The sequence below is a fragment of the Sceloporus occidentalis genome, unplaced genomic scaffold (assembly GCF_023333645.1).
Source record: "Sceloporus occidentalis isolate IW3139 unplaced genomic scaffold, rSceOcc1.0.p SCAF_7, whole genome shotgun sequence".
Classification (NCBI taxonomy): domain Eukaryota; kingdom Metazoa; phylum Chordata; class Lepidosauria; order Squamata; family Phrynosomatidae; genus Sceloporus; species Sceloporus occidentalis.
This window is the reverse complement of record NW_028316987.1, coordinates 79,558,365-79,586,205: the sequence shown is the minus strand read 5'-3', so window position 1 is coordinate 79,586,205 and position 27,841 is coordinate 79,558,365. Positions and strand designations below refer to the sequence as shown.

General features: G+C 38.5%; 1 protein-coding gene across 3 annotated transcripts in view; it reads left to right on the top strand.

Annotated features, from left to right (window-relative positions):
• The window catches only part of LOC149310013 (neuropilin-1-like), a 161,443-nt gene that overhangs the window by 59,494 nt on the left and 74,108 nt on the right, over positions 1 to 27,841 (top strand). For all 3 annotated transcript variants that reach the window (XM_089533490.1, XM_089533489.1, XM_089533488.1), the window contains exons 3-5: positions 5,466 to 5,647; positions 13,515 to 13,742; positions 25,718 to 25,873. In XM_089533490.1, the coding sequence (XP_089389616.1) occupies positions 5,466 to 5,647; positions 13,515 to 13,742; positions 25,718 to 25,873 (566 nt within the window). The remainder of the gene's footprint in view (positions 1 to 5,465; positions 5,648 to 13,514; positions 13,743 to 25,717; positions 25,874 to 27,841) is intronic.

The following is a 27,841-nucleotide window of genomic DNA, read 5'->3' as shown; positions in this document are numbered from 1 at the left end:
TAAGAACAGAAACAGCAAAATGCAGCCTATGATTAACATCTTCAATTTTCTTTTCCTGCTTGGTTTGTAACACCTTGCCTGATGAAGAAGCCAATGAAGCTTCGAAAGCTTGCAACATGTATATTGTGCATAAAAATCCCAGTTCAGAGTATTTTCAAGATAGAAAGGCAACTGTAGTAAAAATTCACCTTTCTGATCTCTTTGCAGACCAGCTTAACCACAAGAAACATCTGCAAAACTAAGTGAACATTTCCCCCTTTTGTTTCCTTGTCTTTGAAATAGGACAGCAAAGCTAATACGCTGATCAATGGCTACTAAAACATCAGACATATAAGAGGAAATGCTGTTAGCACAATATTTCACATATGTTAATGCTTACAGTACCATCAGTGTCAGCTTTATTTTCAATTTGATATATACCAAAGCTGGCATACAATTTTAACCGGTGAGGTAATGTCATTTTTAATTTAGAGAGCCTTTAGCTGTCCACTTTAACTAGTGATATCATCTTTGCAGTTGTCTCCTGAGATCTCATGTAAACATAACTAATGGGCCCCAGACAGTTTGAAACTGCATTGTTAAGGGTGGCACTGGTCATCGTAAAGACATTTGTTTCCTTGCCTTACTTCAAAATTGTCAGATGTTGTTTACATTACTGCCATTTAAAGAAAAACATTCTCCACACATAGATATAATTTTGGACATTACAGTCTGCATAGCAATAGGATGAAATAGCCAGAACAAATTAATACAGCATATTAATGTCAGTTATAATAGGATAACAGAAAGAAAATGAGATTGTTTGTATAAAATGTCATAATGAATTTTAAAATATTTTTCTGCAGCATAAAGAATTTTATGTTATTTATATTTTATTTTACTGCAACATAAAGAGGTTCTATTCTAGTCTGCGCTGAAGTATTAAAAATAAGCCCTGAACACCAGGGATTGATGAAATGCCATTTCGTGACATCCTAACTTTTTCTTTAAAGCTAGTCCTTCATTCCTAGTGGGAAATCACCTTTGCCATGATCCTTCCCCAATTTTGCCAAGATCTTTGTGATCAGATTGCAAGACCTGTTATAGGTACATGTTTTTAATCACCTGCTTTTGTGTCACATGGATATATGCACAAGCAGCTGTTCTGAATTCAACAGTCAGTGAATGCGTGGAACAGAACTGGGTCAAGGATAGAATGTATAAGATTACTTGAAAATTCTCTTATTGTCCCCATGCAGGAAACCCCAGTGAAAAATACTGGATTATTGTGAGATTTTTCATATTCTGGAGGGAAAGTCATTCGCTCTGAAATGTTGTTTTGCTCAAAAAAAGAGGCTTTTCATCCTGGAAACAGTGACTTTTATGCAAAACACAGGATTTGCTCAAACAAAGTTTTTTCAAAAAATCCTGAAATGCAAAGTGTTAGATAATTAGAAAATGCACAAAAACATTATTAATCTCACCTAACCAGGGGGGTGGGGGACTCCTGATATTCTATGTGCTTTCATGTGAAAGTGACATAAGAAGATTTACATCCCTAGTCAAAGGAAGATTATGTATGTCAATGACAGACTGCAAGCTTTGGTAACCCTAAGAGAAGAGCTGTTTGATTCTCCACCACTTTTCAAACTTGTTTGAAACTGGTTTCCTCAAGTTTCAGATTTCAGGAAGATGGATGGCTCTCAGGTTCAGCTATTTCCTTTCTGAAGAAAAGCACAAAAGCAAGTTACAATCCACAGACCTCTTGTGCTGATTTTACAGTAACGAACAAAACACAAATCATATAAAAGTACTCCTTTTTGCATACTGTTTCATTTAGGGGGGTGTTCAGTCTCAGCACTGTTACCTGTGCATACCATAAGATATTTTATACATACATGCAACCTTTCCCACTCTCGGCTGCATGCTTTCATTTGTTTAATTTTTTTCTAAAGTATAACCAAGTGTGCATCCTAGCATCTGTACACTCACATACACACCAAGAACTTTGACATGGTATGGGGAAAAACTGGGGCCCCTGAGAGAAAATATTTCTCTTACTGTAAAAGGTAAAGATTTCTCCTTTGACATAATTGTCTAGTTGTGTCTCACTGTACAGGGCGGTGCTCATCTCTGTTACTAAGCTGAGAGAGCAAGCATTGTCAAAGACAACTCCATGGTCATGTGGCCAGCATGACTGCACTGAACACTGTTACCTTCCCACCAAAGTGCGCCCTATTAATCTACTTGAATTTTTACATGATTTTGAATTGCTATATTGGCAGAAAGTGGGACTAGTGACAGAAACTCACTCTGTCACATGGCGCTTGGGCTCAAACTGCTGACCTCGCGATCATGAGAGTCAGCATCTTAAACATTAAGCCACCTTGTCACTTACTGCATCTTTTTCTGTACATAGTCACAAACAGTCCTTTTCCCTTCTAGATAAATTAGTAGCAGGAAAAATTAGTGTGGTGTATGTATGGGTTTCTTTGCATACAGCAAAGGAAGACTTTAATAACGATGAAGAAGCGAAAGATGTGAACAGAAAAAGAACATTGGAGGAAATCTGGCCAGTTAACTGAGGGAATATTTATCAGTCATAGTGATGTATCAACCAATAACAGGCAATCTCGTTTCAATATGATAATTGCAGTTCTTCTCAGTGGGTGGTTTGAAACAGTTCCATATACTTTATTCTGTTTTGTTAAGGTGATTTTACATTAAGGACAAAGGACTTGCCTTAAAATGAAAGGCCCTTTCTATTGTTCTTAATGTCCAAGCCCTTGCATTTCCCATCACCATATATGACTATGAGATGCGAACAGTGAAAAAAGCTGATAGGAAGAAAATAAACTATTTTGAGATGTAGTGCTGGAGAAGAGCACTGAGAATGCCATGGATAGCCAAGCAAACAAACATATTCTAGAACAGATCAAGCTTAAACTCCCTCTGGAATCCAAGATGACTAAACTGGGGCTGTTGTACTTTGGTCACATCATGAGGAAATATGAATAATTAGAAAAGGGAGCATGAAGTATTTTAAGTATTTCTGTTTGGTCTAATAAAGGCATCACTATTTTGTGGATTGTGGATGTTATTGTATATCCCTGATCAGATCCCTGTTTAATACAACACTACATTACAAACCAGGTGGCATTTCTCCAAAAAGCTTTTCATTATATATGAATATAAAAGTAGAAATGTATAATGTATAATATTCTGAGCATGTTTCATCAGTGTTTAGCAGATGCAACTGCCTTATACATGGCACATTCACAAAACTTTTCATTGACTGCTTGCAATCTATGACTAGATCACACAACTAAAGCACCATTTATTTGATAGATATCTTCTCTGTTTGAATTATGTTCTCTCTATTGTTTCATGCAAGCATTTGGTGTGGTTGCCATTCAAATGGTAAACGCTTGTTCTTGAGGACACTGATACTGGTAAGGGAGGATGAGAGAATTTCCAAGTAACTCTGCCATAGTGTGTTAGGAGCTGTACTTCTCAGGGAGAAATATGACAAAATATATGTGCATGACATGATCAGTGTACCTGAACTGTCATTGCAAGATGAAAGAGAAAATTTTGAATATGGTAAATAAACAGTGCCTCAGTTTAGAATGATCTTTCCCCAGTTTTGCTATAATCTTTGAAATCACAGAAAATTTTGAAAAGGGCAAATAATTTCATGACCTCCTACTCCATTCTCAGTACTCTTCTCCAGCACCACAGAGCAGTGAGGTACAGGGGTGCCCTGGAAGCCCCATCCTCAGATGCCCTGCTCCTGGAAGCCCCCACCCCGCATCAGGTGACAGCCCAGGCAGGAAACACTACTACAACCAATAGGTATCTGCCTTCCAAAATCCTGTCTGTCACACTCCTTCTTCAGCTCTTATTCCTAGGCCAAATTTTCCTACAGTCTTTGATTCTTTTCTGTTGCCTACTTTGCATATCAGTCTTCTGTGGTTAGCAAGAAGACCTGTTTTGGTGTGTGATCAGTTTCCACCTGGGCTCCAGCACAGGATCTTGTAATTTCTTCTTCTTCTGCCTCTGTAATTGTAGCATAAAATTGGATTATTGTTATATTGTTGGGTCTTATTGATATTATCTGGTCAGATTTGCTCCACTGCAGAAAGGTACTGCCATTGGTGGCTCAACAGCTCTTTCTGCCCTTATTACATTACTCACAAACCTACCAACTCCTAAGCTATATTTTCCTTTCTCCTTTCTGTATCTGTGAAGTAACTATAGTGCTGTTAGAAGCAGCACAGGGAAAGTCACTTCCTTTCTTTTCCATCATGTCACTATACTAGGTGTCAGCAAGCCAGAGTACAAAGTCTAGGGCATTGTACTAGAAATAATTTCTTTCAGGAGTTCTGCACTTTGTGGTGGAAGTGTTAAAGAAATAAAAGTCAAAAGTTTCACAAGTTATTCAGAGCTAGTGTGATTCTTTTCATCCTGACCATTAATTCAGAAATTCTATATTCACTACTTTAATTCTTATACACATGTACAAGACATTTGTGAAAGACAGAGGGCATAATTATTTGGTAGCCCACATTCCTTGGATTGAAAGAGTCCTGGGGTCAATTTCTGGCATCCGTGTTGAGAAGGTTCTTGAGAAACAAAGCCAGAAAAACTTCTGCTCTAAGGCTTTGGAAAACTGCCTCAAGCTATAGTAGGCTTGATAGGGCTAATGGTCTCACTGGGTATAAATCAGGTCCATAGTTCCCATTTGTGTTATCTGTATCAGCGCTTGATAGGATATAAAGACTTCAGTTACCATTATTGTACATCGTATGAATATCAATATATCAGTTCATTCACTTAGAACCTCCCAATGCTAATACAAAATTTAAAACCAGGTTCTTTTTTGTCACCAATCCAGCTTTATCTCTATATGTAAAGTGATGTGATATATAAAAAAAAGATGTGTACTTAGATATATAGTGATCAAGAAAATGAAGTAGGAAAGCATGTTAAATATTTAGGACTTCATTTATTATTCTTTGGGTCTGTGTTTGGAGAGTTGCCTACAGATATTAAAGTATTGTACTGAAATGAAAGCCAGAAAGACATTTTAGAATTCAGACAAGAACTTCACCATATGAAAAGAACTCTGTGTATTATGTATTGATAACAATGCCACTATAGACAAAGGAATGCAATTTAATAATACAGAATTGTGCTCATGAGATTTCCTTTTTCTTGTTAATTGGTTACTTTAGCTGACATTGTCTGTAAGCATAATGGGCGCCATTCTTCCTAATAGTTCCGTGTTGCCAGATGATGTCTACAGACATGATGTAGTCCATTTTAATTATTTCATTTTCCTTACATCTCTCAGCATAATGCAGCTTCCAAACAGGCAAGCATTTTTCTTCATTATGTATGCTGTATGGCTATGGCTCCTAAATTAATTAGCTCTCTATTCTTTCCTGGAAGTTAAAAGTTTCTTTCTTCAATTTATCTACCAGGTATGATTATGTTGAAGTGATTGATGGAGACAACGCAAACGGACGAGTGTGGGGAAAGTTTTGTGGCAAGATTGCCCCCCCTCCTGTGATATCTACAGGACCATACCTCTTAATCAAGTTTGTCTCTGATTACGAAACTCATGGAGCAGGCTTTTCCATTCGCTATGAAATTTTCAAAAGAGGTGAGTAACACTACTTGCAGTGTTTCTGCCATGCTAATTATTTTGATATAAAATAATTAACAATTATGATTGTTCAGTCTGAAGAGACATGCTCTCTGGGGAAGGGGGAGTTCAGACAACACTTTATGGCAGATTGGTGGGTGGAGTTTATGGGATAAACTAGAGCGCAGAGAACAATATGCAGCAAGCTGCTGCCTTTCTGTTGAATTTAATAAAAACATAATAAAGTTTCATCTGGAGAGCAAGGAGCATGATGATGGGCATCCTTTATTGATTGATCCAGATGTGTTATTGGAGTACAACTCCTAGCACCACCCAGCACCATTGTCATGGATTGCAACCTCCATCATCAGCCAAGTCACAGTGGCAGTTGTAGTCCAAGGCATCAGGAGGACACCAGTTTGGGAATCTATTGTTCAAGACTTGGTAATTAGAGGCTATATTGTTTGCCTGTAGCATTTGGTATTCAGAGGTATACTGTCTTGCTATGAATATAGAAACCGATGGTAGAAATATTCTGTATGCATCTCCCTTATTTGGACTTGACAGAATTGCTATGACAATTGTAAAACATTATTTCCATGCATAAAGAAATGCAAGATTCTGAACATTCTTCTCTAATCAAGCCCCCCCCCCCCAAATACAAGTTTTTGTTTTAAATTTAAACTGTTTACCTAAGTGCATCCTGGACTGATACTGGCAGAATTGTGCTTTTGATAAGAAATATTAACTCAATTTTTAAAACTAATATTTAAGTAGTATTTATTTGTTGGATGATTAGACACTGATGTGCTAACTAACCTTTGCAGTCTAAGACTCATTGTGTCTGCTTTGGATCCCCACCGAAGATTATAGGAACTTGAACTCTGTCCCAGTTCATGTGCCCAAGACCCCATCCTCACAGCCAGGTTCTAAAGCTGTACCTGTTTTACTGTGTCCTAGTACACCTTTAATACAACACAATAGTAAACATGTTGTTCTTCCCCACCCCCCATTGGAAATCTTATTTTTATACTTATTTTTATAGTTTCTGTTTTTGTTTAATTGTTATTGTAGTCTTTTTGTTGTACACATCACCTTAGGAAAGTTTCACCTAAAAAGCAGCTTGTACATCTTTTACATTGAATACAACAGAGGACAATGAAGATTCTCAGAGTAGCTTTAAGGATCTCTGCTGCAGAGACAGAAGAAGAGCAATAGTTATAGTTGGTGTCAAACATCACTTCCATGACTTGCAATAAAGAAATACTAATGCAAGCATTTCTAGAAATAGAACACAACACTGAGGAGGGCAAGAAGGTTTTCTCCTATTAGAAAGGCTGGCAAGTGGTTGTACCCCATGGTCAAATCCTTTGTAGTAGAAATGGCCTAGAGTAGTAGTGAGATCATTTTTTGGCACAAGCCTTAACTGTCCTTGGATGCAGACTAATGAATTGCACATTCAGTAGTTAGGAGAGCCCTTAACCCAAACTAGATAATTAATGAATAAAGTAAACCCCCAGGGTGCTAACTTTTATAGGAACAAAAGTTTTCCTTCCACAATAAAAGCATTTCAGATTCTTGGGGTCTGCATTTTCAGTGCGTACCAATTAAATGATGCACTTTTAAAGGCTGGTATGCAGTGAGCAAAGTCCTTAAAGAACTTCTTGATGAGCTACTTGCAAAAGCAAGCTTTTTCAATGGGGCCCCTTTCCCTTGATATTTCAGTTGTCTCTGCAAATCCCTGCATTTATTTTCTTGCATGATCCCTTAAATCTTTCTCTGAAAGGCATTAGTTACATTAAGGCAACATTATAAATGAGAATTTGCACACACAAAAGTCAGAATATTCAAAGTTATAGCTCCCAAAGTAATTCTAACTCAGGTTTATGCCACAGTATATCAAAGTGGAAATGATATTGCCATGTTCAGGAATGGAAAAGATTATATATACATGTGTGGTTCAAGAGTTACAGTTGCTGTGAAATCATAGAATTAAATTTCCTTTTTTCTGCACATTTTAATTTTCCTAATTAACATTAAATTAATGTATCTGTTGAAAGCAGGATCTCTTTATAGTGTTCACACATTAAACAATTAAAGATATGGATGTGAGTTCAACCTGACAGTTTGCTTTTTAAAAGAAAGCTCATCAAAGTTCATGTAGAAAACATATTGAAAACACTTCCTTAAAACTGGTTTAGATTACAAAATTTAACAGTGCAATCCCGTATGTGTCGACTCTGAAATAAGTCTCATTGTGATCAGTGGAATTTAGACTTGGTAAATGACTATGTAATGATAGCCTAAGACTCCAAAAACTGGCCACTGGATATTTCACATAATACATGTGACAATGATGACACCCAAGTGCTTTATTTCTCTGTAATCAGAACTTCTCCAAGGATGTGAAACTTCTGGGCTAAATCTCTGCTGCTCTGCAGTACCAAAGCAAACTTTGCAGTGGTCAAAGCAAACCCTCCAACATTTCAGAGTGAAAATCAGAACAAATGTGGCCAAGCAACATCAAAATGGCAAAGGTTGTTAATGAGAGGAAGAACATGCAAGCTAGGAGAGGCTACAGCAGTTTGCTTTTGCCTGGGTCTACAGGGAAGATTCTGTCTCTTCCTGTTTTCTCCCCTCTTTCATCCCACTTTCCTCATTTATTCTTGAGTATAATAATAATGACAATAACAAAAATACTAACAGTAAAATAATGTGGGATGACAGATAATTAATCAAGGCCATCCCTACCAAAGAGAGCCAGCATGATGTAGTGATTTGAACACTGGACTATTACTCTGGAGACCAGAGTTCAAATCCCCACTCAGCTATGGAAACTCATTGGGTGACCTTAAGCAAGTCACACTCTCTTAGCCTCAGAGGGGATCAGACACAGCCCCTCTCTGGCCAAGTCTTGCCAAGAAAACCCTGTTTCACTTTAGAGTTGTCATACATCAGAAAATTCTTGAAAGCGCACAACTGCAATGCATGCCAAATTGGGATAACTGGAAAGTATGTTAGAAAGAGATACTGTGGTTCAGTGGCCAGGTGATCTTGGGAACCAGTAAAGGTTTGGATATTCACACATGATTGCTGCCTTGATCTTGGTTCTTTAGTTTAAGCAACTTTTTACAGGTGTTCATTGTGTTTCTGACTGCTATGACATGCCACATCCTCAATATTCCTGTCAGTCTATATGCTGGCTCCTCAGATTTATAACTGCTGCTCCTGAGATAATATCCTGTATGCCATGTATGAACCTTTTGCCCCTCTGCCTGTCCTAGACTATACACCTCTTGAGTCTCCAACTGACAGCTTGTAGGTCTCCCAATTATGGTTCTGCCAGTGCTGTACATATTGTTATGCACTAGGATATTGTGTTTTTCTCAATAGTTCAGTCAGTACTCTGTTGCTACTGCTGGCACAGCAGTTTTAATCTAAACCATCTGAAGCCTTGGGTTGGAACAGTGGAGAGGACCTTCTCAGTGGTTACTCCCATACCTTAGAATTACCTTCCTAGGGAAGTTAGGGTGGCTCCCTCCTTACTGTCTTTCTGCCAACAAGTGAAAAAAATCTATTCCAACAGGATTTTAGGAATTAATTGCTGATATTCTTTTTAAAAACTTTGGTTTTTAATAGATTTGTAAGTGATTTTTGTGCTGTGAATTGTTTAATTGCAATTGAATATAACTTTTCTCTATTTTACTAGTATTTTTGTATATATTTTAATCTATATTAGTTTTAATGTTTTGTTCACCTTGAATCCCAATACTGAAGAAGAGGCATGATTTATTATCATCATCGTCATCATCATTATCATTTCTTTAAAAAATAGCTAAACAGGATAAATTTATTACACCAAATCCAAGTGGGGCCATTCCCACTTGTTACATTACTTTTCAGATAAAACTTGGATAAATCACCATTGCATGCCCACCCTGTACACAGTAACTTATTACAGAAAAGTTGGTTCTAACTTGTAACATCTAAGCAATGAGAGTGTTATATATTTTCTGCAAAAGTTTGCTAATCTGTTGCAAAAGGTACAGCAAGAGCCAGTCTCTACATCTCTGTCTTTGTTTGAAGCAAAGTAAAATTCATTCATTACGATTGTAATGTAACTTCCTAAATCAGAGTTCACTAAAGCTAGAGGAGTTTAGATTATACATTTTGGCAAAATACAGCCTCTTTGTCATGGTCTGGATTTTCCATTTTATGTGTCTCAGAGGCTGTTTAGGAACAGTCAAACACAAACTCATGCTTCTCAATTGTCTTCTGAACATTCTCACTACCTGGATGATGGCCAGATCAGCAAGAGACAACATGTTTTATATCATTTCAGGAGTCCATTTCCCATGGAGTGCCATTATTTATATACATATGCATCTAACAGACTAGCCTTCTCTTGGGGAGCTACCTGTATCAGTGACTGGATCTAAGCATTTATTCTGCTTCCTGCCATCATTTCCAAAGAGAATACAATCTGCTGATATAGACCTATACTTATTTTTATTATAACAAAGTTGCTAAGCTTTCGATGTATGCACATCTCTTTAACATGTCCACGCGATCCAGCTTCAGTCATGGAATCCCTAAACTGTTCTTCTGGCCTGGAAAAGAGATTTTGTAGCAGGGCTTGGAAAAATTACCTTTCTGGAATACTAGCCATACTGACTTGTGAATTGTGGTCCAGACAGTACTGTTTTTATGTTTTGCATTGAAACTGTGCATATAGAAGCAACAGTATTGGTGATGATATCTCCAAACCTTGGGTGGCTGATCATGGAAACAGAATACAAAAAGAGTCTTGCTGTTACACAAAAAGGTATATGGGTTTTTAAAACTTTGTAGGATTGAAGTGAAAATGAACCACTTTTCTAAGCAGTAACATGAGATTTTAGTCATTATAAAAGTGTGCCTGTCCTGAAGTGATTTCATTATAGAGCTTGATCATATACCATACACTTTGCTCAAATGTCTCCTTACCTACCTTTTATTTGTTTAAACATTTATACCTGACTTGGAAACTTTCAAAATTATTATTTAAAAAATAGCATTAAAGGGTATTTAGGTGAAGTTTAAGAATGCTCAGCTCCATTAGCAACTACCTGTGACATTCTTAAAAACCATGGCCTCTGGAAGAGTCTTGAAAAATGCAGGTGCTCCCATCTAGAAACAAATATTAGTATATGGAAGCTGGTGTCTCAGCATCTGAGAGGAATAAATTTCATCAGCAGCACTTACAAATAAATTGCAGAACTTACCTGTCTGCTCTACACTACTTTTAAAATGTATGTTCAGGTTTGTATTCCCATCAAGTGGAAGGCATTCCACATTTGAATACACAACTCAACAAACCTTCAATGTGAAGTTGAAGGCCTTCATGGCCAGCATCCATAGTTTTTTGTGGGTTTTTTGGGCTATTTGGCCATGTTCTAGAAGAGTTTCTTCCCAACGTTTACAAACCGATGAAGAAAATCCAGCAGATGCTTTGCTCAGCCAAGGACCAGAGAGACCCTCTTACAGCCACAGGAGTTTACTGCATACCATGCAGCTGTGGACAAGTCTATATAGGGACCATCAAACACAGGCGGGGTACAGACCGCCGCTTTGCGGCGGTCTGCCGCCGCCGCCAGTAGGTCCACGGGGGAGCCGGAGCCTTCAGACGGCCCGACTCCCGCGCGGACCGAAAAAGAAGCTCCAAAATGGAGCTTCTTTTACCGTCGCGTTTGCGACGTAGCGAGGCGCCAGGGGCGCGCTCGCTACGTCACAAGCGGCGCGATGCGTACGGACGCTCAGCGTCCGATACGCAAAGATGGCGGCGCCCATGTGGAAAGGGCGCCGCCATCTTGTACGTATAGGATACGTACTAGGGTTAGGGGGGTGCGGAAGCACCGCCCCTTCCTAACCGTAGTACGTATTCTATATGTACTAAATGGCGGTATGTATCCCGCCACAGTGTGCAAACAAGAATCAAGGAACACGAGAGGCACTGCAGACTGGGTCAGCCAGAAAAATCAGCAGTAGCAGAACATGCCACAAACCATCCTGGGCATAAAATACTGTTTGAAAACACTAAAATTCTGGACCATGCCAACCACTACCATGTCAGGATGCACAGGGAAGCCATTGAAATCCACAAACATCTGGATAATTTCAACAGGAAAGAAGAAACCCTTAAAGTGAACAAAATTTGGCTACCTGAAGAATAGCAAAATGAGGACTCAGCAAATAGGAAACCACTCAGAGTCAGGGGCTTTTCCAGCAGATAATGATCACCAATTAGTAGACACTACTCCTCTTTTGCATTAGCCTCCCAGCCTGAGGCCTGCCATCAGCAAGAGAACAATACACATGCAAATCACTCCTGCATTCCCAGACTCACACAGAGTGTGTGTGTACACACACACACACACACACACACACTCTTCCAGGTCAGCATTCTCTGAAGATGCCAGCCACAGATGCTGGCGAAACATCAGGAAGAAACTCTTCTAGAACATGGCCACACAGCCTGAAAAACCCACAAAAAACAACAAATCTTCCATTGCAATCTAATATAGTAAAAGAGATAAATGATTTCTGCATTCCCATGCACATTCATATTTACAAATACAACCACAGTTCCCATTCCAACTAGTAATATGTGTTTGGAAGCCTGCATCAAAATGTGCATCTTCTTCACTGGACAAGAGTAAGATAACTAATGATGCCAAATGCTTGATCGTGTTTACAGTGGGCCCTCGGTATCTGCTGGTGTTTGGTACCAAGACCCCATGGATAACAAAATCTTTGGGTGCTTAAGTCCCATTATATACAATGGTGTAGCAAAATGGTGTCCTTATATAAAATGGCAATATCAAGGTTTACGTTCTGGATTTGGAAAAAATATTTTCAAGACATGAATAGTTGAATCCATGGATGCAGATTCCATGGATATGGAGGGCTGACAATATTTTTTTAAAAAAAAAAGGTTCATCAAGTGATATATTGCTTTTATATAGCTGAAAAACAACCCAAATAAGCACCATGAGCAGTAAATGAGAAAACATAGTTTTGTAAGACTGAGCATCCTCTGTTGCTAATTAATGCAACAGGAATACTTACATGGGCCATGCCCATTATTTCTGAGTGTAAGTATTTTGTGGAATACATCTAAGACTGCACTATGGCTAACATTATGAGCATAAGGTTAGTGTGTCAACATTGATATTAGTTGGATTCCAGCAACACTGCCAGTAATCACACAGTTTATCATGCCTTCACTAACAGCAACACTTTACTGGTGCACCTGTGTCAACACCACTCAGAATGAGTCAGTCATCCTTGGTACAAGTACGAATTACCTTTCACATCTAGTTTGTCTAGGAGGCATAGGTCACATCTGGCAGAGTTACTGAGGCACTGCTCTAGGAATCTGAAACCACTGCTCCATCTACTGAATCCACTCCCCCTCCTCTTCCAAAATGTTCTATTTTACCAATAAAAGGCTGTCAACCTTAAGATTTAAAGATTTAAGCTTGAAGGGACTATAATTATTTCCCCAGGGCTGTCGAGATTTCTGCAGTTTACACTTTCATTGTTCCCATATGAGTTTGTCATAATTTTCCCCCTCTTCCTCAGAGCTGCCACAAGTTTTCTTTTTCAAATTATTTTGCTACAAGTTGAAAACTGAAATTCATGCAATAAATGTGAATTATATTTTAACATCAATTATCAATAGAAGGAACCATGTTAGCTGGGTGATTAATATGGTGATTAAAGTAAGGTGCTTCACTGAAAAGCAACTCTACTATTTGGAAAGATAGAATGGTCCAGTGTGTTTTGTATCTAACTGTAATGCCATCAGCTTACTGCTTTTTTATTTCTTTCTTTTGTTCTGCAGGACCAGAATGCTCCAGAAACTTTACATCAATGAGTGGGGTGATCAGATCACCAGGCTTCCCTGAAAAATATCCCAATAGCCTTGAATGCACTTACATTGTTTTTGCACCAAAGATGTCAGAGATTATATTGGAATTTGAAAGCTTTGAACTGGAACCTGATTCAAATCCTCCAGGAGGAGTATTCTGTCGCTATGACCGATTAGAAATCTGGGATGGATTCCCTGAAGGTAAGACATACTTCCAGGAAATGAGTTGCATATCATAAGACTGTATTTCCATAACATGATGAAGAGGCCATATTGAGTTTTAAGCTATGAGGCCTTGGCTTGTTTTGAAACAAAGGCAGTGAAAGGAAAAGATGGCGAATAATATTAATTGTACAAGATTGTACAACATACTGCACATGAAATATGCTCAGGGTAGCATTTGACAAGCAATGTTGGCAGAAACACTGGCCAAATATGCCACAGCAAAAATGCCTCCATCAGCAGTAATCAAGGAGAGGAGATTGGAAAAATTCCCTCAGCATAGTGACATTCATGTGGAGATACATAAGCATAAAACACCTTTCATTTCAGTGAAGTTGCACTTGGTTCATTTATGGTAAACTTGTACTGATGTGTGCTCTCGAGATTTATTTTGCATGTTGTTAACACTAATGAAGAGAGCACTGAAGGATTTTATGGTGTTGTCCTGTGGCTTGCTGCTGCTGTTACAAGTTTAATAGAGTTTAACATTAGGATTTTTTCAGCCTGAGCGCAAGCCCTTAGGGTGCCAGTGTTAGAACTCAGGGAGCCATGGGACTAATACAGGCAGTGATGTGCAAGCAACTGTCTTCAATAGGTTTATGTGTTTATGCCACAATGAACAATGGAAGAGAAGAACTTTTTGGGTGAATCTTTTTTCTCCTTTTAATTTGCAACTTGAAAGAAAATCCATAGAGCAGGAAAAGGTGACAAAGGAAATTAGATTCTTTGTATTTAGAGAAATACTGAGCTTTTATTTCCAGGAAGCTTAAAACTATTCTGGACTTTACACAGGAAAAGATAGTAGTATCCAAAGGGATCTTGTAGCACCTTTGCATACCAGTATTCTAGACTAACAGGGCTATGTCTCTGAATTGTACCTCCCTGGAAAGATAGTAGGTCCATTCTGTATGTTTATTAAATATTATTAGGCTTAGTTTGCTAACCAATAGACAGAACCTGTGTCTTCTCTCTAGTGTTCAGCTTTTCAGAGGGCTCAGAATGTTCTGAAAGAGGGCTGGAGAGAAGAAGAAAATAGTTGGGAAGTTAGACTGCTGAGTCTGACTCCTGACCAGCTGAGAAGAAAGAATGGACTATAGAAGCTTCGTAGGAATAGATTGCAACAGTGAACTTAATATGTTGAGCCCCTAGTATTTGTTTACATTTAAACAGAAGCCTGGAAAATGAAACAGTTTTGGTTTAACCACTGCTCTAGATTTATTGGACCCCAGTTGCACATTGCCTGAGACCTGAAGATACATACCTTTTTAGAATTACTCTATTTCCATTAAGATAACCCTGAATAGGTTTTGGAGAAGGGGTAAATTGAGTGGCAGGAGTCCAGCATAAGAAAAGGTAATCTAGGAAGTAGGTCATATTACACATGCATAGGTATAGTACTAGCTATACCTGTGCATCACCTCTACTAAGGCCTTGTGGTGCCAAACAATAAGAGTAGGGCTTCCCTTCCCCTCTATCACCATCTACCAGTCACCAGGAATTTTGACTTGTAGCTGTAGCAGTTTCCATTTACATAGTGAAGCCATGAGGAAGCGAGTGTCACTCATTCAGGCAAGAAAAGTATTTGTTATGTGCCTCCAAGAGAACAGTGAATTCAGATTCCAAGAAAAGAGATTCCATAACCATTAGGAATTACTTCTCAGAGGTAAGAGTTGTTTGACAGTGGAATAGAATGCGTCTCCTTTTTTGGAGGTCTTTAATAAACCTCAGCCAGCTCATGGCAGTGCTAAAGCTGAGTATTCCTGTATGGCCAGGGGTTGGACTGGGTGGTCCTTGTGGCCCCTTCCAACTCTTTGATTCTAAGTTGACTCCAGCTTATGGTGACCCTGTCATTTTTGCAGGAGGTTTCCGTTGCCTTCCTCTAATGCTAAGAGGTGTGACTTGTCAGGGATGATGGGAGTTGTTGCTCTTCACCTCTGGCTCGAACTCACCACCTTGTTACGCACCGGCGCTGACCAGTTTTGGCCAGTGGTTAAAGCTTTGCTCTAAAGCAGCAGAGTTACAGAGAATAGGCTGAAGACCCTGACAAACTCTCCAAGCCTTCTCACTCTTGCTTCCACAGAAGTCTTCCCACTTCTTCAGGATCCTGCTGGCTCTTGTATCTTCACTCAAGACACCAGACAACTCAGTAGTCTTATATAAAAGATCTACTTTATTCTACTATATACAGCTCCAATACTATCCAATACTACTACTACCCACAAAATACATTGGGATTCATAGCCATTATTATAGTCATTGCAAAATACCACCCACTGTTGTCTGTTTCCACCCAGTGGGCGTGTACATCCACTCTCATTGGTTCTCTTGGTTCAACCCACAATTAATGATTTCATCATCTCAGCCTTGACCACTTAACAATTCTCAGGTGTGTTCAATTATCCACTTTACATTTCTGTCCTTGGCATTTAGGACTTGCTAATTCCATTACCTTTTACACCTGTGTGGCTTCTAATTGCTTCTGCTGAGTCACCCTGACTCTCACATACATGTTTTATTTCATTCACTGTATGTCCCATGTTGCTTTTTCCTTAACATGACTTGCCCAAGGTCACCAAATGGTTTTCCATACATACCTCCCCAAGGGTTTGAACTCTAGCCTCTGAGAGGTCTAGTGCAGTACTCAAACCACTACACCACACTGACTTGAGAAGAGCATGCTGACTGCTGTAGCATTCTGGACTGCACCATTTCATGCTGTAGATGTGACTTCAATTTCTGGATGTTCCTGCATGTTTTGTTTTTAAAAGCCCTCCATGAATCAAAGCAGCTAGTTGGCTGGTTAGTTACTTTGTCACGTTTCCACAACAAACTGTGAGAAAAGCAATTCACAAACAACATTAACTTGTCAAAATGCAACATGCTTAAAGTTGCATCAGCACAACAAGCATAAAACAAATTCATTGCAATGAAAAGAGAACAATCCCTTTTTCCTGATACCAAGGGGGCTACAGGAGACTGATTTAAACGTAATTCAAAAGAACAGAACTGGAGGGGGATATTTTTTTATTTTAAACTGAAGATCCCAGCATGGCCAAGATCTTCACATGGTTAACTTTTTCAGGCTCTACAGAGGAGGAAGCAGGGTCATCTCTTTCCTGCCTTCTCCAAAGGAGACTGATAGTAGAAAAATCAAAATTCTGGAGAATAACAGTGATAGTATTTCCCCATCCCTCAGCCTTTCAGTACTGATCTAACTATATATTACAGAGAAGTGGTGCTAAACATATTTTCTGTGTTGTAATCATTTGCTTCCACAATATCAGAAAGCATTTAAAAAATATAACACGCACATATCTTCTCTATTTTTGGTCTGAACGGATAAAGTCTACAATTCTGATTTTATTCTCTACAAGATTTCAGTTGGCTCTTACTCATAAAAACTATAGTTTTTAATCAGTATTTCATCTTGGTTGTGCTCTTCTTGGCTTAAAATTGTGAGTTTAGGATTGCTTCTTCCAGTCATGTTTAAAAGACGTGCTGTTCCCTGGCAGATTTTAACACGGATCCGCTTATGCATCGTTGAGAAAGTATCTTATTAATAGAAGCTTTAGACCTTTGAAAGTAAATAGCAATCTACTTCACAAGTTTTCGTGTGTTTGTTTTTGAGATTAAATAGCTTCATCATGTTTCTCTAAAATCCCTTTTAGTAACAAAGGAGCAAACAAAAGAATGACTGAAGGACTATCTAGTATTTAACCTGTCCATTAGAAAGCCTTGTAGCAGTAGTATAACGATGCCTTTAAATTTAATAATAGGTTTTTCTCCATAGCAAAAAGCTTTCGAGTGTGAATTCCTGTAGAAATTTTTATTTCAACTGATGTGTGGAGAAAAAGACCAGTCAGCCAAATTATTTGAAATATTCTCAAAGAGATTAGTGTCAAGGTTATTGCCGCTACAGTAGTAATTTTCTGGTTCAAGAAAATGAGTGAACTGAAGCTATTATAAGCAAGCATTATAGTTTTCCCAATGTATCTTTGGATTAAAAGTGTCTTTTGTTTTAACCATAGAAATCAGAACTGTTGCATTTAAAATATGTGTTCCTATATCTACTTAGTTACCATACAATTCCTGGGATAAAAATGCCCACAAAGTGAACATGATTTAGCATGTGTATGCAGATGAAATATCATCTTGTAACATTAGTCATTATTTAATATTTTGTATTAAAGGATGTTTTAATGGAATACGTTTTTCCTATTCAAAGGATGGTGCTGGAGAACTGTATGCAGTAACATTGACAATAGCAATTCACAATAGCTGCTGGGAGTTTGTCCCTTTAGCTAACTAATTGAGTTAGGTGGCTGCTCTCCCACATGTGGAAAACTGTAGCCCTCCACACGCTTGTGGCCACCAACTCCCTTCCTCCCTAGCCATTGTTGAAAGATTGTGGCAGCTGCACTCCAAAAACACCTGGTATGGACATTCTTTAGTGTGGAAGATGACTTTTTTGTGTGTGATGGCTTTGGTCCTGGAAAAGTGAAACAAGCTCAAAGACAAGAGACCCTACAGCAATTTTGGAGAGTCTTGTTAACAAAGGCGTGTTACAGATGGGCCTAAGAGACGCCGTCCTTGCGCTGCGATTACGCACCTTCCAGACGCACCTTGCCCCTCGCGCATAACTGATACGTCAAGATAGCAGCGCCCTATACAGATGGGCGCCGCCATCTTGACGTAGCGGACGCTCTGCGTCCGCACAACCCAACCCAGAAGAGACGTCGCGAGTGCGCGCTTTGGCACTTGCGACGTCTCTTCCAGGTTGCCGGAAGGAGCGCGATTTTCACGCTCCTTTTTTGCAGCGTGGAGGAGTCGCGCGGTTTGGCTGCTGCGGCTCCTCCACACTGCAACCGGCAGCGGCCTGAGACCGCCCCTTTTGGGCGGTCTCTAACGGGCCAAAGTAATGGCATTTCAGAAGCTGTGGCTGATGCTTCAGGAGGTCCAAAACTCCACCAGAATATCCCAGTGCAGATAACTGTTTAGACTCAATAAACTGAGGGAAGCAGTCTGGTAAGACCATATTATAGTCAGCCCTCTGTATCCACAGATTCTTTATTCATGGATTCAGCTACCCACAGCTTGATTTTTTTTCCATTTTATATAAGGGACATCATTTTACTATGCCATTATATTTAATAGGGCTTGAGCATCCATGGATTTTTGTATTCATGGGGAGTCCTGAAACCAAACCCCAGCGCATACTAAGGGCACACTGCATTATCCATCCCATTCATTGATCTGTAAGTTCAGCAGAAAAATTCATCATGACTATGGCATACAACTGGAAGAGAGTAAGAAGGGAGTACAAGTGGCAGCAACCTGTAGTTAAGCAAAAACCCAATGAATGTGTGATTTCATGCACAGAAACTGAATGCCACAACCTAAGGCAAAAGAAAGTGTACATAAGAACAGCCAGCCTGAAAGCAAACCATTGATGACTTTCAAGAAAAATGGCTTACTTCCTAACCAAGCAGAGCTAATGTGATAAATTACACATATTCATCACACAACATTTCTTTGAAGCTTAGCCTATGGAATGCCTAAGGGAAGCTCAAAAGGCACTTTAAGAAACTTTACATATCATTGGAACAGCACAGACAAAGTATTACAGCTGTGGTCAATATTAGAAGTAATTAAAATGATTTCTCCTCACATCTTTATTCCAGAGTATCTGTGTGTGCACAGATATTTATACATGTATGGGTTTCCATTTAACCCAGAGAAGTGTTCCATCTTTCTCTTGAGCATATTTTAAAAGATTCCTGTAAAGAAAGTAGCAAAACATGAAGATGAACATTTTTTTGCCTACTAATTTTTTGCAACCCAATTTGCTATACAGACAGTTCATAGTAACCCTGCTTCAGAGTAGCCTGGTTCAGATTTGGGCTTTGAATGTCTTTTGGGTTCTGGAGAAAGAACCATTAATAAACAATCACTCTATACTACTACACAGTATGTCACAAAAGGTGCTTGGTCTATATAATCATGGATAAAAATATTTCACAAAACTGAATTTATTAAACATGCCTCTTTATTAATCTTAACTGTGGAATATGGTTTAGAGAGGGTGATGTCATGGATTGCCTGGACCTATTTGATCTTCCACATGCCATGATATTGCAGTGAGAAGCAAGGAAAACATATAAACTCCAGCATCATATCTCTGACTGACCCATGTCAAGGCAAGGTGCTGAGTGAAGAAAGCTAAGTGTCATGCCTACAGCTTAATCTTTGGAACACTGCAGGCAAGAATGGAAGTCCTGTTCATAGAAGAGTTTCTCATGTCCTTCTCAGAGGGTATTTTTTCCTTGTGTTTGGAGGGCCTTCTTGTTCAAAGACGGGAATGAAGACTCTTTGCTAGTACAGAATTATATACTTCAGCTGGAGCAATTCTTATTTTTAACTGCCGTCATGCCCTATGGTGACCCTCAACTTATGGTTACTTTGGAAGCAACTAGTTCTGAAGCAATTCTAAACTCCACTGATTTAGTGAGAGAGATGAGTATGTCTCATTTCACATTGAAGTAAATGGTGCTTGTTTCTAGCTAAGCAGCTAAGTGTGATGCCAACTTAAGCTTTTGAACACCATGGGTGTGATTTAAAGCCTGGCAGATGTGGAAATATCCTGTTCTTTTCACACAAAGGTCTCAGCTTATAAATAGATTGAATGGTGTTTTGCTCCCCAAAAAACAGAAATGTGGAGCCTCTGCTAATGCAGGATTGTATACCCATGCTGGAACAACTAACACATAAGGAATGCTAAACCTCACTGGTTTCAATGAGAGAGATAGGCTTGTGCCTGATTTTCTATTGAAATGAATGACATCTGTTTTGTGTTGTTGCACCTTTCTTGTTTAGTAATAGTAACTAGTCAATAAATTCAATCATAAAGCTGAAAAACACAAACAGAATGCTATATATTTTTTCTTGTCATGTTTTTGACCTCGTGTGTGTGTGTGTGTGTGTGTACTTTCAAGTTTTTGTTGACATACAGCCACCCCACAAAGTTTGTAGGGTTTTCTTAGGCAAGGAATGCCCAGAGGTGCATTTGCCAACTCTTAAATCTAACCTACAGCATCTCGCACCCAAGTACTAACCAGGGCTGACCCTGCTTAACATGCTAGACAATTTAAAAAAAAAAAGACTATGAACAAAGGGAATTTTTAACTTTATTTTTTTCTAACTGCACATTTATATTCTACTAATCATAGTCTCAGAATACACTGTCAGAATAAAAGCAAATGTTGGCAATCTTAAAATACAATAATGTCTAGCAATCATTTCCAAAGAATCATAGCAATTCTGTAATTCCAATTTAAACAGCTAAAAATAGATTTGCTGTGCTGAAATCCATTTGACCCTTAGCTCACAAATTACAAGGCAAAGAAAGATTAATAGGAGCCTTAAAAAAAGAAAAGAAAGAAGACTGACACATTTTAGCTAAGCAGGTAGTGATATAATCTCATAAATTATTGGTCAAGATGTTTTCTCCACAGTGAACCATTTAGGTGGTTGCCTTTTACACATTATTAAGTAATTTATTGTCATTCGCAGCTTTGGAAGCCTGAAATTGAAAATAAAAAGAGAGAAGTTTAAGTATGCTCTGTATTTATATGGGAAGACTAAAAACCTCTGTTTCATCCAGTTCAGGTTGGATCAATATTACATTAGCTCAGTAGGCAAAGTCTTACATGTTGTGTAAGAAAATTCAATACTATTTTATATCATAGTCTGCAGAGCTTTTGGCTGCTGAATTGACACAGCTAGATATGAGAATTCAGCGGTGATGTCTAGCAGCAATATTCAGAATAATGAAATGTAAAATTACCAAGTAGGTATGACTTTAAAAATATAAACCCATGAGTCACACACTGCATCTTAAAAGTGTGAATCTGATTAAAACATGTTCCATTCTGTTTGCTGTTTCAAAAGAAGCTTTCTTGCAGGAAGTGAGAACTTGGGCTCAGAGGCTGGGTCAGAATAAGTAGCACAATATGAGATGTAGTGAGCTCTTTTGTCTTCTTCATTATAGTGATCAAGGGGCTGATAGAAAGGAACAGGGGAAATAAATTTTTCCCTATTAGACTTCAGGAGGAAAGACAGTGAGAGGACATGTGAATAGCTGAATGCTTGAAGAAAACAAAGCAATAGAGGATAGGAGGGGGGTGTTATAAAAAAATTAAGAAAATGGGATGTACAAATGAAGAGCTTCCTGTGGTTCCTGGAAAGGTTGCCAGGTCCTTCTATTGACTATAGGTGCAGCATATGGAGCTATCCAATGCAAGTCCCATACCTCATCCAAATTTCTGACCTAGTTCCCTTCCTTGTACCTTCAAGTCTCTCCGTATGTATGGACATCACACAACAAACATCAAAGGTCCCATATTTACGTTGTGGAAGAAAAATATCAGTGCCAAACAAAAAAGTGTAAAACAAATTGATGTCAATTCTGTATGTGTAATTTGTGATTTGTATACAGGTTACAACTTGGATATGCAGCTTCTAAAAAAGTGCATCCCTTGCAGCTATAACTTTGACTGTATGAAAGTGGATTTGGTAAGAAGAGGTGTCCAGTGCCTGTTACTCAAAACACCATTTGGTGTTGGGCCATACCTCACAACTAGAATTCACAACCAAACTCCTGTTGTTCCTTTGAAAGGTTGCACCTGTTAGTGTAGTAAATTGCTCCATGTAATGCCTTAACATCTGCTCTTAGCAAGATGTGCCATGGCATAAGCCCAGTCAACCTCAGTCAGCTTTGTTAGAAATGGAGAAAAAAGTGAACAGCCTAGCTGTCGGGGGGGGGGGGGAGTATTCCTAAATCAGAAGGTATTGCTGAGATAACTAAGAACTGATGAACTCATTTTGCTTCTTTCCACCCTTTCACAGATGAATCCAGTAATGGTATTGAGTTCTTGTTATACCTATTTGTGCTCTCTCTCTCTCTCTCTCTCTCTCTCTTTCTCTCTTCTCACCCCAAGCATGATTCTTTGAACTTCTTACTGACACCACAACAATATGATCTCTTTCACACTACACATTTATAGCACTTTGATACTACTTTAACTTACATGGCTCCATCTGGTGGAATCTAAGAATTGCAGTTTTGTGAGATATTTAAAATTCACTTTCATAGAGTTCGAGCCTTACCAAACTATAAATCCCATGTTTCCATAGGAAGAAACCTATGAAAAGTCAGGTAAAGAGATGAAGACCTGTGATTTCCCCTCTAGAACTAAAGATGTTCTGTTGGCCGCTTTTATTGATACTGTACTTGTCTTGAACAGATATTTAAAACCTAGTAGTGTTTGAGAGAACAATTGTGGTGTACTGGTTTGAGCATTGGACTCTAGAAATCAGGGTTTAAGCATCTGCTCAGCCATGGAAACCCACTGGGTGACCATGGGCATGTCACACTCTCTCAGCCTCAGATGATGGCAATAGCAAACCCCATCTGAAGAATCTTGCCAAGAAAACCCTAAAATATGTTCATATTAGGGTTGTCATAAGTTGGAAATGACTGGAAGGCAGATAGCAGCAACAAGGTGTTTGGTAAACTAAACTTACTATCTTACTATCTAATTGAACAGTGTTTAATAGAATGTTTAGATTCACAGTGGAGCTGTTGATATTTATAGAGTAATTGTCTGTCTGGATTGGCAGTTTCAGGTGGATAGAAGGGAGGCAATGTGCTGCCACACAGCATAGCATGCATTTACATTCATGTGGCTGGAACATGTGGCGCCTCAATATCTAACTTCTAGAGAAGCAAAAGATTACTGCAGAGTTAAGGAATGCATGACCCTCCAGATGTTATGGAAGTACAATTCCTGGCATCCCTCACTACTGACTGTACAAACTAGTTCTGATTAGAGTTACACTTGCGTTCCAACACCATATAACCCATCTCTCACCCCTGGGTTACTGGAACACTGTGTGTGAAAGTTATGAGCAGACTGGGGGCTTATGGAAAACACCACTGAGAGAAGAGGCAATAAGTGCTGATTTAGTTCTTGAGAGTGGATAAGCAAATGCCTGGGAAGGAACTGAATCTGTGCAGTGTTTGGCTCTTAGCCATATGGAAATTGTGGTAAGAGGCTCTTAGGCTTAGGAACTTTAGCCAATCCTGTTAAGGATTTTTACTAGTAAAAGATTTGTTGTTCTTAAACTTACAGAGGCGACTTCACTGGCATACATCTTCAGTGAATACTTCTGAGGGATATTATCATAATGGAAATAAAATATTTCATACTCAGTGTGAATTATTTCCTTAGTGACACAAGCTATAGTAAGTATGATCAAAAGGGGAAAGCCTCGAGCTTCAAGCTGTTGAAAGAAATAGGAAGGGACAACATGTATGTGAGAGAGAAGGAGGGTGTCATTGATTACTGGGCAATTGGAGCCATTCAAGCATTTATCTGAATTTACTGAACAACCCTTGATAGCATGCACATTGGGTTACTAATAAAAGAGTTTAAAGTTTGGGGTATACAGTATCTTACGGAGGGGTGCATATAACCATTTCTTTAAGGGATGTAATCATGGGCTGCCCCCCCCCCCCTCCAGATAATATTGACATTCAAGTCCTAGCATCACTAGCCAGCCCAGCTAATGGTAAGAAATGCTGGAAGTTGCAGTCCAACCAAATCTGGAGTACTGATTGCTTCTCACCCATGATGTAGAAGCAAATGGAAAAACAGAAGGGCAGCCCCTGAAAACATAATGTATATAATTTACCAGTTGAAAATGTCAAATAGACAAACTAGTTCACATCAAAGCCAATGAAGGGATTGTTGCATATAGTAAAGTGATACCAAATCTTATATGAAGTCCAATTAATGGCATGACAATTAATCCTCTGTAGTGCCACTGTTCAGCTGCTTTAAGCATGTCCCAGTTTTGATCCCTTCCTCCCACTTCCCCCCTTTGTCTTCACGTTACTTCCACTGCTGCAAATTATGTTCAAAGTGCAAAAGTAGTTTTCATTCTATTAACTTAGCAAGGAGAAGAAGAGAGAAGGAGGAGATGGAATCTTCCCCTTCCCAGTAGGTTCATGCAAAAACAAACTGCTATGGTCTCTCCTTGTTCCGCAGTAATAATTTTTACCATCTTGACTACATTCTAATGTTGCTTGGCTACACATATCCCAGTTTTCATCTATGAAATGTTGGGGAGTATGGTGTTTCACTTTTAAATATTATTTGTTTCAATGCAATTCACTTGTTCTTGTCTTTAGCTTATTTGATGAGTGCTGGTATTGATTTCTGAATGGTGAGTGTACTTGATCCATCTGCAAAGGGATCTTGTAGCCCCTTTGAGACTAACTGAGAGAAAGCACCCATTGCCCATTTGTTATCAATAGCATCTCTTGTTCCTATTAGATGATATTTCAATTTGTTTGTAACTGTGTGTTTAATTACTTACAGTCATGATCATAAAAATGTATCCCTTGGAAATAAATTCTGTTTTTCCCCATTTTACATTGGTATTTGGAAATAGGTAGGGATTAATTACTTTTAATCCAGGCTACGTCTATTTCAAGTGTGATCATTTGTGAATCTGTTCTGTCCCATTTCAGCATCACTCTTAAGATTTTGAATGCTAAAAAGGGTACAAAATGTTGCATTTAATTCTTGGCAAGCTGTACATAATCTGAACGATAACTGCATTCCAATGTGTTTATTAGTCTGAAATAGTGAGCTTCAGGCCATTTCTTCTTCAAAATACAGACTAAACAAAATCTTTTAACATCTCTAGTAATTCTGTTTAAAGGACAATGATTTTATCGTGGGGTGGAACAATAAATTGTTTTTGGTTAATAAGATTGGACCATTGTAGGATACTTCCTATTTCCTCTAAAGGCCTCTCTTCAGGGGTCTATAGTAGGCAGTTTTCTTTTGTTATAGAGACTTAACCATTACCTTCTTGTTTCCTTTCAGTTGGCCCTCACATAGGCCGATACTGTGGGCAAAACACACCAGGCCGTGTCCGCTCTTCGACTGGCATTCTTTCTATGGTTTTCTACACTGACAGTGCAATAGCAAAGGAAGGATTCTCTGCAAACTACACTGTCTTGCAGAACAGTGTATCAGAAGGTCAGTGTTTATCCATCCTGCAGAGCAATGCATCAAGTATTCTCCATAAAGTCTCGCCTCCTGCTGGGTGCTGTATGAAATATTAAACTAAGCTAAATAAGTGTACTCTGACTACTTACTGTCTGTCTGTCTGTCTGTCTGTCTCTCTCTCTCTCTCTCTCTCTCTCTCTCTGTGTGTGTGTGTGTGTGTTTAAAGTGGCTACCCTTTGACTATTAATGCTACAAGGCATTTTCTTTCAGATTTATTCTCTAAAAAGTCATGAGGTTATGAAAAACTTCCCCCAGTGGAAATTGAGAACAAGAAATCTGAACAATAAAGTCAAAACCAAGACCTAAGTTGTGCAAAGGTTGGATTTATGATGCCAATTTACTGTGCACAACCTCTTCTCTAAGCACATTGGACTAAACTGCAATGAACAGGACTTGTTAGGCAATGAGTTGTGACTAGCATTCTATTAATTTTAGCAGGTTATTCTAGAGAGGACTGATGTTAAAACGGTATCCATTGTAGCTTGTTTTTCTGATTCTATTGTTGCAAAGGCAGAAGAAAAAGTTGAGAACTGAGAGGGAAATTATACTGGACCAAAAATTCAAGATACCCATCATTCTTTCAGGATTTATAGACAGGTACAATTTGCTATGCAAAGACATAGCATGGCCCTCAGTGGAAGTCTCCAGCAGCTTCAGATCCAAACTAATTCTAATCTGTTCATGAAATTGCTTGTACATTTTTATCTAGCTTCTCTGTCCAAAAGTAAGTAAATATGGTGGCTAGATTAGAGTATACATGCATTTGGATCCAGAACAATTAATCAGATTTGTTAGAGCAAATATGAACAGTGAGATATGTAAACCTCACTACATTTATGTTAGACCAGTGCATTAAACAGATACAGCCATTTTCAAAGTCATAGCTGTACCAGTCCAACCAATTTATTGCTTCATAAACCCAATTAAATCTTAGTTGTAATCTACCAAAGCATATGTTTAAATAAATAAATACAATTAATAAATAAAATTAATTAGTATTACATATGCTACACTCCTCCCTTCTCTCAAGTTATACCGAATAGATATGGCGGATATGTATGCAGTTGTCTGTGCATATGAATTAAGATAAACATATCCTAGTTGTAGTAGTATTCCTTGACATGTTAGCCTGTTTCAGACAGAAAGGAACTCAGTAACACCTTTGAGAGTTTGAAGTATGCAAAATGTAAAAACTATTAAAATTATTACCTGCTAGCTTCTAAAACAGCCCAGCTAAAAATTACCTGGATGAAAAATTTGTTTATTATTGAAACAACAACAAAAGCTCATATTCTTAGGCCTTCAAAATTTATGGATGATTTCAAATTATTATTATTAATCTTTATTTATATAAAGGTTAATAATAATAATTTGAAATTGCATAGGTGAAAGCTGAACTGAAAGTGTTTATCAAGTGAGAGCCCAGGAACTGGGAAATAAAAGCCAAGAGTCAGAAAAAAACAAATGGTCAGAACAAAGAAAACAGATGATTGACCAGCCAAAGCCTTGAAATGACCTTCCTGTTAAGAATTTCTTGTTCAGGAAGGATCACTCCAGAGCTTGGAGAAATGCTTCTAAAATCTCATTGGTTACACTTAAACTCCAAAGCCATTTTTGTTACTTTACTTACCTTTCTAGCAGTAGAAACTTTGGTTTCCATGCCAATTCATTGGTGAATCTGCTCTGGGTTTCAGTATGAAATTTAAAAAAGCTGGACCCTGTTCTAGTTAAGGCTAAAACCCAGAACAGATTCACTGTTCCACTGACATAGTATCATGATTAGCACAAATGTGCCAGAAATAGATAATTTCACCCCACTGGATAAGCCTATGCTACTATATATTCAAGCATTTTACCAAAAAAAGAAACTGGTGCAGTGATGAGGAAATAACTTTAGTGCCATCGTTTGCCATTGTCTTCAGTTGGAAATAAGCTGCA